Source organism: Aythya fuligula, chromosome 2 (assembly GCF_009819795.1).
Source record: "Aythya fuligula isolate bAytFul2 chromosome 2, bAytFul2.pri, whole genome shotgun sequence".
Classification (NCBI taxonomy): domain Eukaryota; kingdom Metazoa; phylum Chordata; class Aves; order Anseriformes; family Anatidae; genus Aythya; species Aythya fuligula.
Window position 1 is genome coordinate 6,905,061 of NC_045560.1, and position 17,805 is coordinate 6,922,865.

The following is a 17,805-nucleotide window of genomic DNA, read 5'->3' on the forward strand; positions in this document are numbered from 1 at the left end:
GACAACTGGGCACAAAAGAGTATCAACTCACAAGTTAAAGCATTCTTTTAATGGGTTACACCAGAAATAATGATGTCTTTTACAGGCCCCAACAGGGTTCCAGGAGCAAGCTGAATTCTGATTTTTGGGTACACCTGGAGCCAGGAGTTTGACTCAGTGGTCCTTGTGGGACCCTTCCAACTCAGGATATTCTGTGTTTCTATGAGCTGCAAACTTTTGGGAGTCTCTGGTACAAGTGTAGCACCAGACAGCCCACCTGGCCTCACAGCCTGTTCCCAGCAATGGGGCACTACGGGGATGGCAGCAGGAGGTAAAAGGCATGCCCATGGACCACAACACACGATGTATTGCTCCACTCAGGTCTCTGAACCCAGTTTAATTTTAACACCCGCACAACAAGCACAAATCTGTTCTCCAAATCATTTTCGAGGGGACAAGCAGACATTGATTCTTGAAATAACTCTACAACTCAAAGTAAATGAGTTAGAAAGTAGGTGTGTGGTTTATTTTGGCACTGGGATAGCTCCCAAGTGCATGCACACCTCAACACTTGACTTGCTTTGGTTATATACAGGAAAAAGTTATATATGCATGAAGTTTCCCAATACACCTATACATATGAATAACCTATCTCTGCTTTGTATTAAAATTAGCTCCAAGAAGTCATTTCCACAGACTCCTCCCATCTGCGCCTGCTAGTGGTCATTGGGGGGTCATGGGGACGAAGGCCGATAACTCCTCTTCATCACCACTGCTTGACCCCCTGCCTTTGTACAGACTCAGCTGCTCCTTGGCTCTTGTCCAAACCACACGGTTGTTCTCAGCTGGTTTTTGAGACAGGTTTTCCCCATTTTTGTCAGGAAACATCCTCTTGGGAGGGGCCCCAAGACTCCTCGTTTGGGTTCATTTGCACAGCAGTAAGCAAAGACAACTCAGCAACGTCTATTGGAGTGAAATTAAGCAACCCCCCCAGCCCTTCATTCCTGGCTTTGATAATTACGATTGCTTTATTTAGCCATTTATTTAATTTATTTGTTTATTTATTTAATTTATTTATTATTTAATTAATTAAATTTAAAATTATTTATTTAATTAATTTATTATTTAATTAAATAAATCTAAAATTATTTAATTTATTTATTATTTAATTAAACATTTATTACAACTAAGCAAGCCCCCACTCTTTCATCCCTGATTTCAACCTAACATTGCTAAAATAAATCCGGCCCCCCCCCCGAACTGAGGGCAAAGCCCTAAGATGGCGGCGGGGGCTCGGCTTCACCCACGTGACGCGCGCCCGTTCTCCCCGGGCTCCTTCCGGCCTGGCTGAGGCAACCGGCCTCCAGCGGCCGCCGCCCGCTCCGTGAGGCCGAGGAGGCGGCCGCCATCCCCCGGAGCCCCCGAGGGGGGCTGAGGGGCCGCCGGGCAGCACCCCCAAGACCCCTCCCCGAGCCCCTCAGGGATCTGCTGGGCCCCCAGGCTCGGCCTCCGCCGTGGAGGCTCAGGTGGGTGCCCCCCCTTTCTTAGGGCGCGGGGAGATTTTGGGGGTGGGGGCTGTCGCCATGGTGTCGTGACAGGGGTGATGGTGGTGACAGGGGTGATGGTGGTGACAGGGGTGATGGTGGTGACAGGGGTTTGGGGTGCCAAAAGTGCTTCGTGGTTTTGCCCGTGGTGCTGCTTGAGGCTGCACAGCCTCCCTTGAGCTGCGGGGGTACCAAGCAGATGCTCCAGGGAGCCTCTGTTTAACCCATATCTCTTTATTATAACCTCAATAATATTATTTATAACTGCTGTGGTATTTATTATTTATGACCTCACTGAGCATCTTCTCCCCCTTCCCTTAAAAATTCCTTTTTTCACCCTTATTTCTATATTTATTTTCGTTTCTCTCACCTATGAGGCCAGCTGGCCCCAGAGGATAACCCCCGAGCTACCAAAACTCCCCCCCTGGCATCCCAAAGCCCCTCCCAATTCTTCACCAAAACAGCTTTGAGAAAGTCCCTTTAAACCCTTACCGAAAGTGAAAGCGTTTCAGGCACACTTGTTGTGCTGGCTGGGGGCGAGGTAAGTCACAAAGGCGTCGTTAGAGATCCTCTTGCAATTTGGTTACATTGAAATATTAATTTATGAAAAACGGGAGATATTTTGCATATAGAGGGATAGATTTTTGCTTGTGAAAGGGAAACCTGCCCTTTTTTTTTATGCAGGATGGGAAAGGGTAAGTTTAATTGGAGGCTGCAGTGTTGTTTTCTGGCTTAGTAGATGAGTAAGAAATCACAAACGTACAAAACTATAAAATAGAATATTCATAAAAAGGTAAGTGTACAACTTGTAGCCTTATTTAACCTTATTGCAACTTCAGACTTTGTCTGGATGCCCCAAAGCAGTGGATACCTGTTTGTTTCTTAGGTTTATGTTAAATAGACTATATATAGGTATGAGGCACTCATTCAGCATACTCTAAATATGCAAAACTCAGTGTTTAAAGTTATTAATGGGAATTACGTGACATAGTTTGGAAAAGGAGAACAGCTCTGTCAGTACCTTTAAGACAATCTTTGGAAAATGGAATGTGTTTGTTGCGTTCTGCTTGTAAATGCCGTATTTTGCTGTAGCTGTAAGGTAATAACAGCATCTCAGCAAGAAAAAGCCGGGCTGCCTCACCTGGTTTGGCCAGACACTATGTAAATGACAGGAAACAAAGCAGAAGGGTTGTTAAAATCCCCATTTGTTTCAGTTAGCCACTCTGGCTCTTCTCTAGAAGAGACTCTTGTCTTTGTAGCATTCAAAGATTCTTTGTAGCTCACTAAAGCTGGGGCTGAGATGCCGCTGACAAGTGAATTTAGGAGCTGTTGGATTTTTGCCTAGTGTGTCTTTTTGTTGTTTTTGCTTTATTTTCAGAAAGCATGCCTTAAGCAAGGAACAGGCTTTGTGCAAATGGGTGGTAGCATCTGATTCTCCTATTCTGTCCCCTTCTTCCTGAGAGCTCTGTGCTGATCTACAAGAATAAGAAAATGAAACCATTCTCAAAAGAAAAATGAAACCACTTAATCAGTTTTGATGCCAATCTCAGGGCACAAATGCCAACACTTTAAGTGCCTTTCTATATAAATTAAAAGATGTCTTGCATATGATTCCAAATGTCCAAAAGCCAAGTGCTCCATGCTTTAATATCCAAATCGATTTTTTTTTCTGTCGAGATCACTGCATCTGCCTTTCCTTGCCCTCTCTCTGCCTTCCCTGTTTCTTGTTGTGGTTTTTGTTTGTTCTGCTTAGTTTTCAGGGACATGCTGCTTCCCTCACAGAGGTTACTGCTTCCTCTCAGCTGAATAACCTCTGGTGATGAATTCAGCCTAAACTATTACCTGGGAGACAGGGAACTGCTCTGCTCAGCCACAACCATCTTCTCCCCAGCGATGGGAACTTCATCGCCTGCTGCAGATTTACAGCACACATCACCTCTAATCTCAGCCTCTGTTCTTTATGTTGCTTGTGCCTTTTCTAACTTTGCAGTGGGAGTGGGAAGAGCATCTCTTGGACTGTGACAAGTGATGCCCTGCTGTTTCATTGTTGTGATACCAGAATTTTACAGTTCCATTTAATGATACTGTTCAACATGCTTTCTTGTCAAACGACTGAGACTGGGGAGACAAAGATCTCTCTCATCCCTGTAGCAGGTCTCACTTTGCCAGAGGGATAAGAACTTTGCCCTGTGGTATTCTCATGGTGAGGCTCGTGGTACTGAGATGCTTCTTCCTGATAGCTCCTTTCTGTCTTGCCAAAGAGGGTTATAATTCACGTTCAGCCTCCACTGGTGTAGAAAGGCTGTTGAAGCAAGGAAGCAGGAGAAGCAGAAAGGCAGAGGTACAGCAAGAACATGTTTTAAATGGGGATTGGAATGAGCAGCCCTTTCCAGGGCAGGGCAGAAGAATTGTATCACAGAGGCTGATGAATCAGCACATTCTGTAATTCCATTTTACGTGAGGGGTTAGGAAGAGATTTAATTTTGCTTGAAATACCAAGGTGCAAAGCAGGAGACTCCTGAATTAGCTCTGTCTCAGTCCAGCTTTCACACTCTTTCTAGGGTTTTTGATAATAGTTTGGTTGTCAGATTCCCCTCATCACCAAAATGCATGGGATGCATTTTATACTCAGGGGATTGTTTGTTTGTTTGCTTTTGTTGTTTCTGTTTGTTTGTTTTTACAGAGTTCTTCAATATTGTTTAGGCTCAGTAAAAAAAACACTATCTTAATACAGGAAAGCTATATGAAAAGACTGATTATTTTCCTTTCTTTTTCCTTCCAACAATGCTTTTGTTTTAAAAGGATGGCACAAAAGAAGTATTTAATAGCAAAACTGACAAGTTGCTTACGAGAAGACAAAATTCAGCTATGGAAACCACCATACACAAATGAGAATAAGGAAGCTGGTGAAGAGATGAAGGTAAATATTCTGTCTTGAGTTGGTGTCACGTGCTTTTCATGTCCTGTTACTGGTGTATTTTGCCAGTTTTTTTTCTTGCTGTTTCCTTAGGAGCTTGCACAGAAATATTCATCCAAGCTGAATATCAATGAGAATGATGCAGAGAATATGCTTGAAGAAATACGATGTAAAGCAATTGAGCGTGGAACAGGAAATGAAAATTTTAAAGTGACTGGGATTGCGAGACTTGATATATATCTGCCTCGAAGAAAAGTAAGTGCCAGTGCAGAAAAGTTAGGATAAGTACCTAGGCCATAGGATTATGGCCTTTTGAGTACTATTTTTTTTGTATCTAATTCAAATGTTTTCACTTCCCTAACTTGTAGGGGTGATTTGCATAAGAGATCTGTGTTGAGGTATAAAAAATACATTGGGGAGAAGTTCTGTAGGTATATTTTAGTTTCCCAGATAGATGGAAATAGCACGGCAAAGGAATATAATTGAATATAATATTGAGAGATTAGTAATTGTCTTTCCTTTAGGATTTAATGAGAAATGATCTTTCAATTAAGAAAAGTACATTAGATTTAAGCGTCTGTCTAGTTCAACTTGATTCCTTCTGACTTAACCGCTCACATTAGCAGTAAAGAGCAGATATATTTTTTTCTGTTGTGAAATACCTAAAGTTGCATTAGCATATGAGTATCACTTTATTACCATTATCCTTGTTTGAATGACAGCTTTTTTCTTTAAAAAAAAGAAAACTTTAAGTGCGATAAGCAGCTTGAATGCAGTGTCATCTTTAGCTGCGTGTGGATGATGATATTGGACAGAACTGCTTTGGCTTTTAACCGTGGCATTTGGCAGGGTTTTTACAGTGACTTTACATCATCCTTGTGTAACTCCTCCAGCCCAGGCACTACACCTACTTTAAGGTACATCCAGTGTTTGAACTTGGAAAGGAGAGGGGTGGTTTTCTGTTGTGAAGGTACGCATCTATTCTAAGTCCAGACCAAAAAGCCTGACATAATTAGAATTCACTAAGTCTTGCTTTTTTAAAGCCAGGCTTCAGCCTTTGGTGCGTGCTATGCATGAAAACAGAATAATGAAGTGAATCTGACGAAGTCTGTGTCATGCAGGTCACCCTACTGGATTCTGTGGCTATGTCTACCCTTGTCAGCTCAACTCTCACGGGGCCGGCTGGCCGCTGTTCCACAGTCAGACATCCTGTGGGTTGTTAGCATCATCTCTGAGGCAGTTTTGCCCAGTCCACCTGGTATTCTGCCAAGCCACAGCCAGGTGCAGTGTAAGGCTGATGTGGGCCAGGGACTGATTTCTATCAGTTTGGACACAGCTGCTCGGCTTTGAAGGCTGGGAGATTTCAGCCCTGTGCAAGTCAGTCACAGGGCAGAGGACGGGCTCTTGGTTAGGGTTTGTAGTAGTGCAGACAAAGCCAGTCTCTGGCAAGCACAACTGTGATTTCCAGACAGTTCCCAGTTTTGATCCCGCTCTGAGGGAGCAGCATCTTCCCCAGTGCTGTACATCTTTGTCCACTCTGATAACAGGAAAAGAGAACTCCCCTACTTAGGGACACTTAAAGATTGTCATCAGCAACAGAAGTGAGTGGTCATCCTGGAAAAGGGTAGTATTTTCTACTGAAGATGATGATCTTAGATGATAACTTCTGCTTCAGAAGGATTTTTTGTTGTTGTTACCGAATAATTTAAAAAACACAGCACAGTCATAATTGTTCTCTCTCCTGTAGTGAAAATTAATTACTAGGGGATGTGATGGGCAAAAGGGTAGAGGGTGTTAAGTGATTGCTGTGCAGTTAAGGCAAACAAATAGTTTCATAATTTCTCTTTTCAATGCTACTGGGCATAAGGGAATTAATTCATTTAAAATTCCAGTTTATCTAATCTGGGACCAGACACACTAATAAGGAATTAATCATAACTTAGCCAGTCACAGGTGAGTGGCATAATTACGAAGCAGAGTTCAGATTGGAAGTGCATAATTAAATTAGTCAGTTTAAATTGTTTGGTTCTGAATTTGGATTTATCTAATTCTCCATCTTCTGCTGTGGTAATGCTTATTTTTAGCACTGTATAGCAAGTGCAAGACTCCCTGCCCAGAAATTACTAATATGTATGCCAAGCCATAACCCTGTTAACATGATTATTATTTGAGAAAGAAATTGTAGTTGTTGTAAAACAGTTAATTAAGAAAATGTCCAAAGTATCTTGATATCATGCTCTTTTCCTTCCCTCCTCCTTACCCCACCCAATATAATTACTACAGAGCAGAAAAATCCCACTGGAAACCAGCCTGTTCATCACAGGCAAGGAACTCAGATCACAGTAAGTGTAATCACCTTTTGGCTCTTCTCTTCTGAAGTAGCATACTGTCATACGGTACTAAAACTACAAATGGTGTGCTATTTGTCATGTTATCTTGAGCATTTTCTTAGCATTGAGCATGTCTGAATAGGATGCCCAGTGATACAGAGGGCAGTTCTTCATGTAAAAAGCAGTTTAACAGAAAAAAGAAGAGTTACAACTGTGGAAGGGGACTTTCCTCTATAAGTCACCAACAAGTACCTGAGAAGGCACCACTGATTAGTGCTCCAAATCTGTAACGGGTCTGCTGAGCAGTGGCCATCAGCTTCTCTCCCTTCTATATGTTTAACCGTACTAAAATCACATTCTTTTCTGCCTGTTTTGCTTTTCCCATTTTGCATCCCATCTTTTCCCTAAGCGATTCAGAAAGCTTTCTGATGCTATTTTTATTTCCAGCAGCCTTTTGTAGCAAAAGGTTAAACCAGTTATGAATGTATTCATTTTCTAGAAACACTGTTTATCCTTACAAATTTATATTAATGGGTGCAATGATTTATTTCACAGGATAGCACAGGAACATGGATTAAAAGAAAATGCCATCAAAATAATCATAAATAAGAAGCAGCTTGACCTGGGTATGTATCTCTAGTTGAGTATACTTCTGTGTTTTTAATTTTATTGCTTCTCAGAGGCAAAGTTTCTTGCAGTTTTATTAATTTCTAAAATCCCCAAGGAATAGCAGTTATATTTGTCAGGTTTTGCTCTATAGGAAATGTAAGAAATCATAATGATCAAAAACCTCAGAAAGAATTAGAGTGATTATGTGAATCCCTTCAGAAAGCAGATTTTCATCATTTATTAAGTGTTGAAACGCCCAAAATATGTTTAAGAGAAACCATAAACTTCTCCAAAGTCCATATTGTATAACAGCACATTCAAAAACTTTTTGTAATGTCTTACACATGTTCAACTTCAGCTACTTTCCTTTTATTGATTCCCTAAGCATATTTAGTTCTCTTGGAAGAGGTCAGATGTAGGTAAAGCCATAAACTTGATAATAAGAACTTGGCTTCAATTCCCACTTCATCTGTCCTGTTACTGTTGTGGTGTATGATTCTGGACACGTTGTTTAACCTCACGTTATTCCACTTTTTGCCTGGAGATCTACTAACTGAAATAGAAACACTCATATTTCTTGAACGCTTTGGAAAAAAGCAAGCAAAGAAACATACCAGACATTTTAAAAGCATTTTTAAAATACCAGTCTGCTTCTAGTTTCTGAATTTCTGCTGAAGATGTCAGTAGTTGACCCAAGTACTCAGTCAAAACCACTGTCTAGTAATTACTGTAGTTCTCCAGTACAGTGCAAGTAAGGCAAGGAGCTGTTTAGGTTGTTTTTTTTATCTTCCAGAGGTAGTACAACATAAAATGGTCTCTCTTTGTAAACTTAGTATTTATATTTCATTCATCATACTTTATTTTACAGGAAGAACTCTTGAAGATCAGGGTGTAACTCACAACGCGAAAGTGATGGTGCTTCAACTGGAACAGAGCGATGAGGAAACTAAAAGAAAGGTTCAGGAAGAGGAACTTCAGCGCAAGAAAGAGAAAGACATCAGTGACAAGATGCAAAGGACTAAGAAGGGTTTGGAAATTCTAGCAGAGAGAGGTGAGGCAGAAATGGTTTGGAGGTGGAGAGCTGGTTGTTAAGTCTTGCTGATCAAAACTTGTCTTCTCAATGGCCTTTCAGTGTAGAAGAGTACCTGTTCCGTGACCAGACTTCAGCTTATACTGGTGTAGTTTTCTACCAACTTGAAAACTGCATTTTAAGTTGATTAAAACTGCCTCTTCTACTCTAACTCCTATAAAACTGGAATGCTAGAAAATATTTGGCACTTTGAGAGGGACATAAAATGAATCAATTATTATTTAATTGACACTTGACAGTTAGGGGACTGGCAACTCTGCGAACAGGCTTCAAATTTATTGTACACATAAGCACAGTGGAATAATGTATTATAAGTCATTACACACTTCTCTGTAGTTTAACTCAGATATGGCTGTGCGTAACCATGGTTTCATTGTGCAGAACAGCTCTCTTGTCACTCTGATCTATAATGTGGCTGTTCTTTTCTCATTGTGTTTGATGCTGATTGCTAGCAACTGTGGATTAAGTTAAAGGGATATAGTCAATTTAACAGTAATAATTTTTCAAAATGAGGTTAAGTGTGCCCATGAATTGCACTGCTAGATGGTGAGTTTCAATCATTTTGCTACTTTATTGTTTTGAAAAATCCACAAACAAGAAACTGAAATTGAGTATGTAATGAGTTCCTGCCAAATGCAACAAAAATACGTGAACAAAGCTGCTTTTAATGCCCAGTGACAGCCTGTTTCTTACTGTAATGTCAGATTTTGGACAAATTAAAAGAAGTGATTCCTTTTATTGACTTAAGGGGTAATTTAGATCCCAAGCCTTGGATCCTGTATAGGGCATTTTAAAGATATTTACCACTGTCAGTTATAGCATAATGCCACAGTATGGCATGGAGTCCATAATTGTTTCATAGGCTCGAGGCTCTCTTCAAAGCTATGTGAAATTTAAAAAAGACTTAACAACCCTTTTGTAAACTTTTAATCTCAGCAAACTTCTCTTAATTGTCTTTTGTTTATAAGAAAAGCATCTTTTTATTTTAAATCAAGTGTAGGTTAGAACAAAATTGATAGTTTGGTCACAAACATTAAATATATGGGGAATGGAAAATACTGAGCTGTATTTTTCTTTGTTTTTTTATCAGCTGTGCTGAGGATTTCCTTGTATTCTGTAAGGTTTATTTGATAAAGTATTTCAAGTGTCATATCACGTAAAATGTAGGTGGTTTTGTCTTCTGAAAAAAACTCTTTACAATTCACATAAATTTCTGGATGCTCATAGACAGCTCTCTAAGTAAGAGACCCTAAAAGTTTCTTGGGCTTGGCTGGTTGACAACATTGGTGGCAGATCTGTCCCAAACCAGCCTTCATATGGAATTCAGAATTTTTGGGTTTGTTTACTTTTTGTTTAACCATGCACTTAATGACATAATTTTATGACAGCAATGTTATTCTGCTGGAAGGTGGTACTTGAAACTAAGACTGCTTTTTCTTATGTTTCAGAGGAGTACTTGGATCCAGATACTGCTCCATATCTAGATATAGCTAATCAGACTGGGAGGTCAATTGAGATTCCTCCTCAAGCTAAAAAAGTAAGTAAAAAATATCTTACAAAGGTAATAAGATAGCTTTGTAAAGCTTAATTAGTGAAGTATGTCAAATGTGAGATTGAAATACACTCAGGCTTTTTGGGGATTGTACACTGGGTCCAGTAGATGTATGCTTAACAGAAATAATTTTGAAATAAAAGAAGAACTGAGGATACTTTAGTCAAGACAGACCCCTAATTGCTGATGCAATTGATGTAATCTTGCCTTATTTTTGTGTTTTAAGATGAGCTGTAACTTCGTTATAGCATACCACCTGTTTTAAATTTGAGTTGCCCGAGAACCACATGAAAATAACTTGTTCTTTAGGCTCAGTCGGTTTCAGTTGGGAACTTGCTGAGTCTCACAAAATCGGGAGTCTCTCAGATTTAAATCTGTTCACGTTCAAGGCCAACATTCTCAGCTGAAAATCTTTGGCTGGGTGCGTGCATTGAATTGTAGTAGGAGTGACACACCTGATGTTGGCTGCTGAAGCAGAAGAGTGGTGGTAGACACTGTCTTTTCAGATTTTTGGATTTGGTGAAGATAAATAGAAAATTCTCTACAAACTGCTTGGAATTATGCCTGGAAAAAAAAAAAATAAAAAGGGGGGGGGGGGAAATGAGCAGGCCCCAACATGTGTTAATTGCAGCTCTAGCATCAGTTTTCTGGTTCATCTCGAGTTTCTGGATGATTGGAAAAAATAACTGCCTGTTCCCCCAGCGCATATTGTTGTGATAAAGTGCTGAAAGTAGTAACTCACCCTAAGAGTTGAAGAATCAAAAGTGCAATCACACCAGCTTTCATCACTATTGAACATGGGTGAGAAGAACTATTGCAGATTGTTTCTATCAAGAAATATTATTTGTATTTCCATTTGTCATGCTGCAGGAACGAGAGTATTTTCCTGCCACATTCAAGATTTAATTTTCAGTTCTGAGGTTTTGCAGGAGGTGAATCATTAAAGTTTACAAGGTAGCATTGATAGCTAAGCAAAACAAAATTGATACTGCTAGGAAGTGTAGGACCTACAAAATACTTAGCTTTTTATCAGTCATTATTGAAAATCTATCTAGTTTCAATCTTAAATTTGGTACAGCATCTCATGTGTCAGTAGCATTCACTGCTTTTAATTGGACAATATATTAATATTAGTAGATGGGAGGAAAGTATGAAGCAATGTGAAACAGTGTTGCTCTTACTGAACTGATAGAATGGTACTTTCTTGGAAAGAACAAGGGCACTATTGGATTACCTAGATATGTCTTTTCAGTTATAAAAGTGAGCTGGGGGGTGTGCAGAAATGTCTCAATATGTTTTTCACAGGCGCTTCATTTTTTCAGGCACTTGTGCTGGCCATGGGTTATCATGAGAAGGGCAGAGCATTAATGAAGAAGAAAGAATACGAAATAGCACTGCCATATCTGTTGGATGCTGATAAACACTTCTGGTAAGAACTTTTTTGAGTCCTTATACCTGGCTTTCCTGTACTCTCAACCAAATACAGGAACACCGCTAGCTCTGTCTGTGCCTGTAATTCAGGGCCTGTTTTGCCCAGGATTACTTCTGCAGACGGGAAATAGCAGACAAAGGCTCTGACTTTTGGTGACAGGTGGCTTCATGGAGAACAGCTGAAACAGATACTGCCACGGGGCAGTTTAGTCTTTCATACAACATAAACAAACCATCAATATTCATGTACTGGGCTATAAATTGCTGTAGCTGGAGAGGCAGATGCAGCTACTCTTTTGCAATTGGTCCTGTGAAGGAATAATTTCCTGCAAAGGGTGGAGCAGATAGCAGAGGTCAGTAAGCACGTCAGGGTTTCTGCAGGTAAAGTATTTTGGGGTCAGCAGTCAGAACCTTAAGTTGCTCTTTTGAGAACACCAAAAGTATCGTTGTCCCCGTCTGCTTCTCATCTGCATGGAGCAAGGAGACTGGCCCAGAACCCAGCGTGATCACTTGCGCTGAGAAAGATGATTGATCTCTGTCCTCTTAAAGGTTACATGGAATTTAAATCCATCCTGCATTTAAAGAGATGCTTGAATAGTAACAAAATTAACTGTGACTGTTGTAATTCTTTGAGGTGTAGTGTTATCATTCATGTCCTATGTATTAGTGAATATGTTGGGAGATCGATGTTTTATTAAAGTTCCATTGGTGTCAGTTTGCCTCAGATAAGAAGCACATGCTTCCTCAAATATGTGAGTATACATACTTCTAGCATGTTGCTTCATTAGTATTTAAAAAAAAAAAAGTGTGGAAAAAGCAAACAGCCACCCCCTTGCTTTCCCCTGCCCCCCAAAAATTAAAGTTTTTTGTTTTCCAGTGAGTGTAGCACAGAGCTGCTGAACACCGTCGATAACTACGCAGTGCTGCAGCTGGACATAGTGTGGTGCTACTTCCGCCTGGAGCAGCTGGACTGCCTGGATGATGCCGAGAAAAAGCTGACCACTGCCCATAGATGCTTCCAGAGGTGCTATGGGGAGAACCACGAAAGGCTGATTGATATCAAAGTACGCTGGTTTTGGTTTAATTCAGATGTCTTTGTTTTTTTCTTCATAAAAAAGAAGAGTTCTTACTCAAATATTACAAGGTCCTCTTGTAGAAGTTTAATGTTTCCTCATGCTTCCTTTGCTGGCTATCTAGTTGTGTCACTGCCAGCATGGTGAAAGTGTTGGACGTGACAACAAGATCACAGCAAATGTGCTTATATGCACAGATGTCCTTGTTCTAGACGTGATGCTTTATCTGCATACAAAGTGCTGTATATTAGAGACTACGTTTTCTTTGTGTGTACAGTGTTCTCTTAGTAATAAATTCATGTTCTCATTTATGTTTCCCCTTCTTCCCACCTTTGCTTAACAATTCTTTAGGGAAGCTATGGTCGTGAGAAGGTTTTGTTTCTACGGCTTTACCTTCTTCAGGGGATAGGACACTATCACAGCGGCAGAGAAAAGGAGGCTGCTGAGTACATTCAGAAGGTAAGACACAATTAGGGAAAACTTTCAGGTTGTTCGCACCAGAAACCTTGTTCAAGGAAAAGTGCTGCTCTGTTTGGGCTCTGTGTTGCACCTGCCTGCTCTTTGCTTACTCAGAAAAATGGAGAAAAACATTCTTTTCCATTTGTATGTCAGCAACAGTGTTGGTAACACCACTTTTGTTCCATTTACCTGCAGGCATCTCATTTATATGAAGAGCTGTACATAGATCCTGAAAAAGTCTATCGCCTGTCGCTCCTGGGATTCTCCGAACAGGAAGCCCGCCTTGCCCTGCGAGCGTGCCATGGGAACGTGGAGCACGCTGCCAACCTCATCACCAACAGGAGGGAGGTATGGTGCAGGACTGTGTCTGTTGGGGTGTCTGTTAGATCATGCCTTGCGTGAATAATGCACCGTGGTGCTAAATTAAGGGCTTTGATTATTCTGCTTTGGCGCTGTTACTGGAACTAACAGCTTGACATCTGCTGCCACAAGTTTGAAACCAAAACTTAATAAAACAAGAGAAGCTCTATCCCAAAACACTTGGGAGGAGAGAGCCAAAGACCTGTGATTGGTGCAAACCCTTTCAGTGTAGTACAGTGTTTGCTACTCAGCTCTTGTCTTGTATGCAAACAAAGCCACCGAGGTGAAAGTTATCATTCCTGGGCTTGACTGGCATGGAAGACAGGAGGTTGCACAATAAAGTGCTGTTAGGGTGACCATGAGGCCGCACTGTATGGCTTTGGGCTTAGAAGACTTACAAGATCCACAAGGAGAGAAGGCTGTTCTGTGTTGGTGTGAAAGAGGCTGAGGGTGTTGTCCAGATTTGAAGCACCTGAAGTCACTTTTGTTAAGTCGAAGTGGCACTTCTGGACTTCAGACACTGAAATGTGGATAGAAAAGTCAAACGGCTCAGAACTTGTTGGCTACATGCCTGCTTCTGACTGCGTGTCCTTGGCAAGTCTCATCTATGGGCCCATCTGCCAGACTGGTTTATCACTTACCACACAGGGCCTATAATAGCTGTGATGGCATAAGAATCTGATCTGCCGAGACTTCAGAGCAGAAGTACAGCCACGCTGCTTGCTCATGGGAATACAACTTTATTTAGGGATGAGTGTCTGGCAGTAATATCTATATTTAAAACAAAAAATCCTTTTTCCTCAAATTCAAACACAAAGAAGTAAATCCAAGAAAGCCCATATGCACCAGGGGAAGGCCGAAGCATTGCCATGCACAGTTAGCTTTGTAATGCTGTGTTCTTGCAGGAAAAAGCACAGATAAGGAGGGAGGAGAGAGCTAAAAGAAGGCAGCGACTAGAGGACATAAACACCTTGAAAAGTATGGGCTATTCAGAGAGAGCTGCTCAAGTAGCTCTTCATCATGCACAAGGAAACCTGGACCAAGCCTTTAAGGTAAGTGGTTTTTAGGAGCAGTGCTTCTGTACCAAAAAAAGTACTTTTTTTTTTTTTTAATTTCTTAGCAGATTTTCTGCCTTATGTAGTGGTTAGCTCTGAGCTACCATTTTTTTTTGAACTGTAACAACTGAACTGCTTCCTGACCCAGTGAATCAGACATCATCTAAGATGATCCATACCGAGGACTAATACGACTGCATTGCTCTATTCTAATCCCTCTCTATTTTACTGTAGTTTATTCTGGACAATCCAGAATTATTGTTGGAAAACGATGACGACGACGATTCCGTGGCCATGGACCAGTTTCAAGTTTCCCAAGAAAGTATTGATCAAGTGAGTCAGACCTCTTTTCTTTCTCGGGAGCTCATAGTCATGTTTATGAATTGTCTTCAGCCCCTCCAGATCTTCCTTAAGCGAAGCTGCACAAATATTCTTTGTGCCATGTCCCTCGTGAGCTGTCACACTTCCATTATCTCACATCCGCCCCTCACAGTGAACTTGCGCTCCGGCTGAATTGTAATTCCTGTTTACTTCCTGCCCCTCACACCAAGCTGTCGTGCACAAATGCTAAGGGAAATGTGTGCACTTGAGTGCTCCAACCCTAAAAAGACAGCAGATGAGAAATGCATTCAAGTCTTTAAGCATATTGTAGTGCAAAAGGGAAAGAGTTGGGCTGTGTCTTTCTCACCACAGGCCATCTGAAAAGCTCCACAGCAGTTTGTGTGGCTCTGCAATTAGTGTCAGATAGGCAGGAAGACCAGATTGTGTAGAAAAAGTAAATAGCATTCCAGGAATGTGAATGTGCTGGAGTGCTTTGAAGTTTCCTTTTTGAAAACAGAAGAAGAGTTGGTCTGATGTTCAAGAAGAGGCTCTTGATTCTGCCCAACATCCCCATTCCTTTAATGGGTCACTGCCCTGTTGTTAACTGTTCCAGTAAGGCAGAGTCAGTGTCCTGGAATTCCTGGTATGCAACGCTTTCCTCTGTGCGAGAGGAGTGACTGTCAGACACACAGTCAGATTCCTGTCAGTCACTGGTGCTGAATGAGCTTGGATTTCTCCATATGTACTGATTTTATTTTTTTTCCTCCCTCCTGTAGCTGACGTACATGGGTTTCAGCCATGAGTCAGCAAAGCAAGCTTTAAAGGTCTTTAGAGGCAACATCCACTTAGCTTCCCAGACCCTTGCCCACTATGGGGGAGTTCTGCCTGCCTCCCTGCAGCTGTCTTCTGAAGGGTCCAGTCCATCAGAAGAATCTGCTTCATCTAAGGACTCACCCACAGAGTCCGCAGGTAAGAATTCCTGCGTGCCACAAGCACCTATCACTAATCGCTCCCACCTACCTGTACTCATCACACCAATTAGAATTAACACCAAACAAACCTCTCCCTGCCTGTACCCTTCAGAGAGCAAGCAGTAAGCTAAGACTGTCATTCTTTCTGGACCTACAGCACTGTAGATGACTTTTTTTTGGCTTGCTGATACCTGATTTTTGATTGCTAAGAAGTTTTATTCCAAATCTGTGCGATGCAGTAGCTGATTTGACCACATATCCCTTACTGTGATACAGCTGTAACTGATACCACTTACAGTAACTGGTTCTTGTAAAGCAGTCATGCTGATGAAGGAGGGAAAGTATAAACTTCTTCCAGCAATGAAATCACCACTGTTTGGGGGGTTTTGTTTTTCTTTTTTATTGAAGGTTCTTCTAGCTCACAGACAGACGAAGACATGGAGACCGATGCAGTCAATGAAATCCTGGAGGATATTCCTGAACACGAAGAGGATTATCTGGATTTAACACTGGAGGAGGAAGAACAGATCATTCATGAATACTTATCCTATATACAAGTACCACAGCATTAAATCTCATTACCTCTACTTCAGTTACATGCTTTTCCCCTGACAAATTGAGTTTGGATTATAAACGCATCTTCAGCTTATCTCTTACTAAATGCCTCGAATTCAGTTAAACTATAGGTGAAACACTTAATTCCTGCGTATTTATAAATCTGCTTAAAGCCTACATTTGTGATACATTGTAATTTATTGTCATAGCAAAAAAAAATAGAAGCGTTTATTTTCAGAAGAAAATTTAATAGAACTTAACTATATTTTTATTGTGAAATAAGTTGATTCACTTAGAATACAGGTAAATAAGCATTTCTATGCCACTTTAAAATACCAGCTTTAAAAACCGGTTGTAAATGAGAAACCTAGGTGATGAGGCTGGAGAGGTGTCTATTTACAAACCGTTCTTTTCTTCTGAAGGATTTCTAAGAGTCATTTATGTATCCGTGCATGGATTTATACTGCATCTCGCTTGTCACTTCATGCAGGTGTTACACAGGCAATAAAGATAACGATATGCTGCTTCAGCTTTTGGCCAGTCTTCCGTTCTTTGCTCTTAAAAAGCTGCAGGAACCCCTCTGTAGGCTGTGTGTTTGTGTAGGGGGGTGTAATTCGGTTTGTACCTAAATAACCAGTTTCCCCAAGCAGCTTTTCTTCCTCTTACAGGTACCCAACACACCTCAGGTTGATTGAAGTGTTTAATTTCACGCGGACCAGTTTCTTTAACTGGCTGTTGAACAAAACCCAGCTCAGCTACTCTGGCAGTGGTTGTACCTGGCTAAATGGGTTCTCAACGTTGTGGAGAAGTACTTGGGTTTGAGTGCCTTTTATAGCATCCAGGTTTCTGCTCTGTAAGCACTCCTTTCCACCTGGAAGGCAAGTTCACCGTGTTAGCTCTTCTTAAAAATGGTTTATCTACTTCCAGTAACTTCAGTCTCGCGGTAGAGGGAGCTCATGGCCTACCTGCTCCAGGCAGAGGCGCTGAAGCTGGTGGGAACGCAGAAACCAGCCAGGATCTTTGCTTAGAGGTAGGTCCGAAAAACTGAGAACCTTTTATGTGGTGCCAGTTCATTCTTACCCAGCATTTACCAATGGGGGAAATGAGGGCTTGCAGCTGTGTTAGGGCACACACAGTGCTGTAAGCAGAGCCACAGCCTGCAACCCGACAGCACCATTCCAGTTACGGATTTGATAGGCTTCAGTAATGGACTTTTCTTTTTTATCTGGCTACCCTAGTCAAGGGCAGCAAAAGGCAGGGGATGATTACACTGTTAAGGAACTGTTTGTCTTTATTTTACACTTGTGCATCAAGACAAATGCTACAAAAACGAGGTAGTTTTGTATCTTGTCCTCATAGGTTGAAGCATTTCTAAAGCCAGTAATACAAAATGCTGAGGAAAGAAACGGCAACTGTTCTATCCCATTTCTATAGGGGAGAGCACTGAGGAACTACTGAATGATAATGAGCAAAAAATATATAAATATACAACAGAATGGGAAAAAAAAAAAGTCCATGGACAAGAAATAACAAGAAATGGGTGGGAAAGCATGAGTTTT

At 41.1% G+C, this 17,805-nt stretch overlaps 1 protein-coding gene across 1 annotated transcript; it reads left to right on the forward strand.

Annotated features, from left to right (window-relative positions):
- The first annotated feature begins 1,327 nt into the window (after window positions 1-1,327).
- Window positions 1,328-16,775, forward strand: NUB1 (negative regulator of ubiquitin like proteins 1). Its single transcript, XM_032182593.1, has 15 exons — window positions 1,328-1,505; window positions 4,326-4,443; window positions 4,534-4,695; window positions 6,724-6,782; window positions 7,326-7,396; window positions 8,248-8,430; window positions 9,918-10,006; window positions 11,344-11,450; window positions 12,330-12,516; window positions 12,877-12,984; window positions 13,180-13,332; window positions 14,250-14,396; window positions 14,634-14,732; window positions 15,497-15,689; window positions 16,100-16,775. The coding sequence occupies exons 2-15, from the start codon at window positions 4,327-4,329 to the stop codon at window positions 16,261-16,263; spliced, it is 1,839 nt and encodes a 612-aa protein (XP_032038484.1). The 5' UTR covers window positions 1,328-1,505; window position 4,326; the 3' UTR covers window positions 16,264-16,775.
- Window positions 16,776-17,805: the final 1,030 nt, after the last annotated feature.

Bases quoted from the DNA above. Each gene is read 5' to 3' on its own strand.
- NUB1 (XM_032182593.1), top strand. From the start codon at position 4,327: ATGGCACAAAAGAAGTATTTAATAGCAAAACTGACAAGTTGCTTACGA. The intron at 7,397-8,247 runs GTATGTATCTCT...TTTATTTTACAG, and splicing joins TAAGAAGCAGCTTGACCTGG to GAAGAACTCTTGAAGATCAG. The intron at 14,397-14,633 runs GTAAGTGGTTTT...ATTTTACTGTAG, and splicing joins ACCTGGACCAAGCCTTTAAG to TTTATTCTGGACAATCCAGA.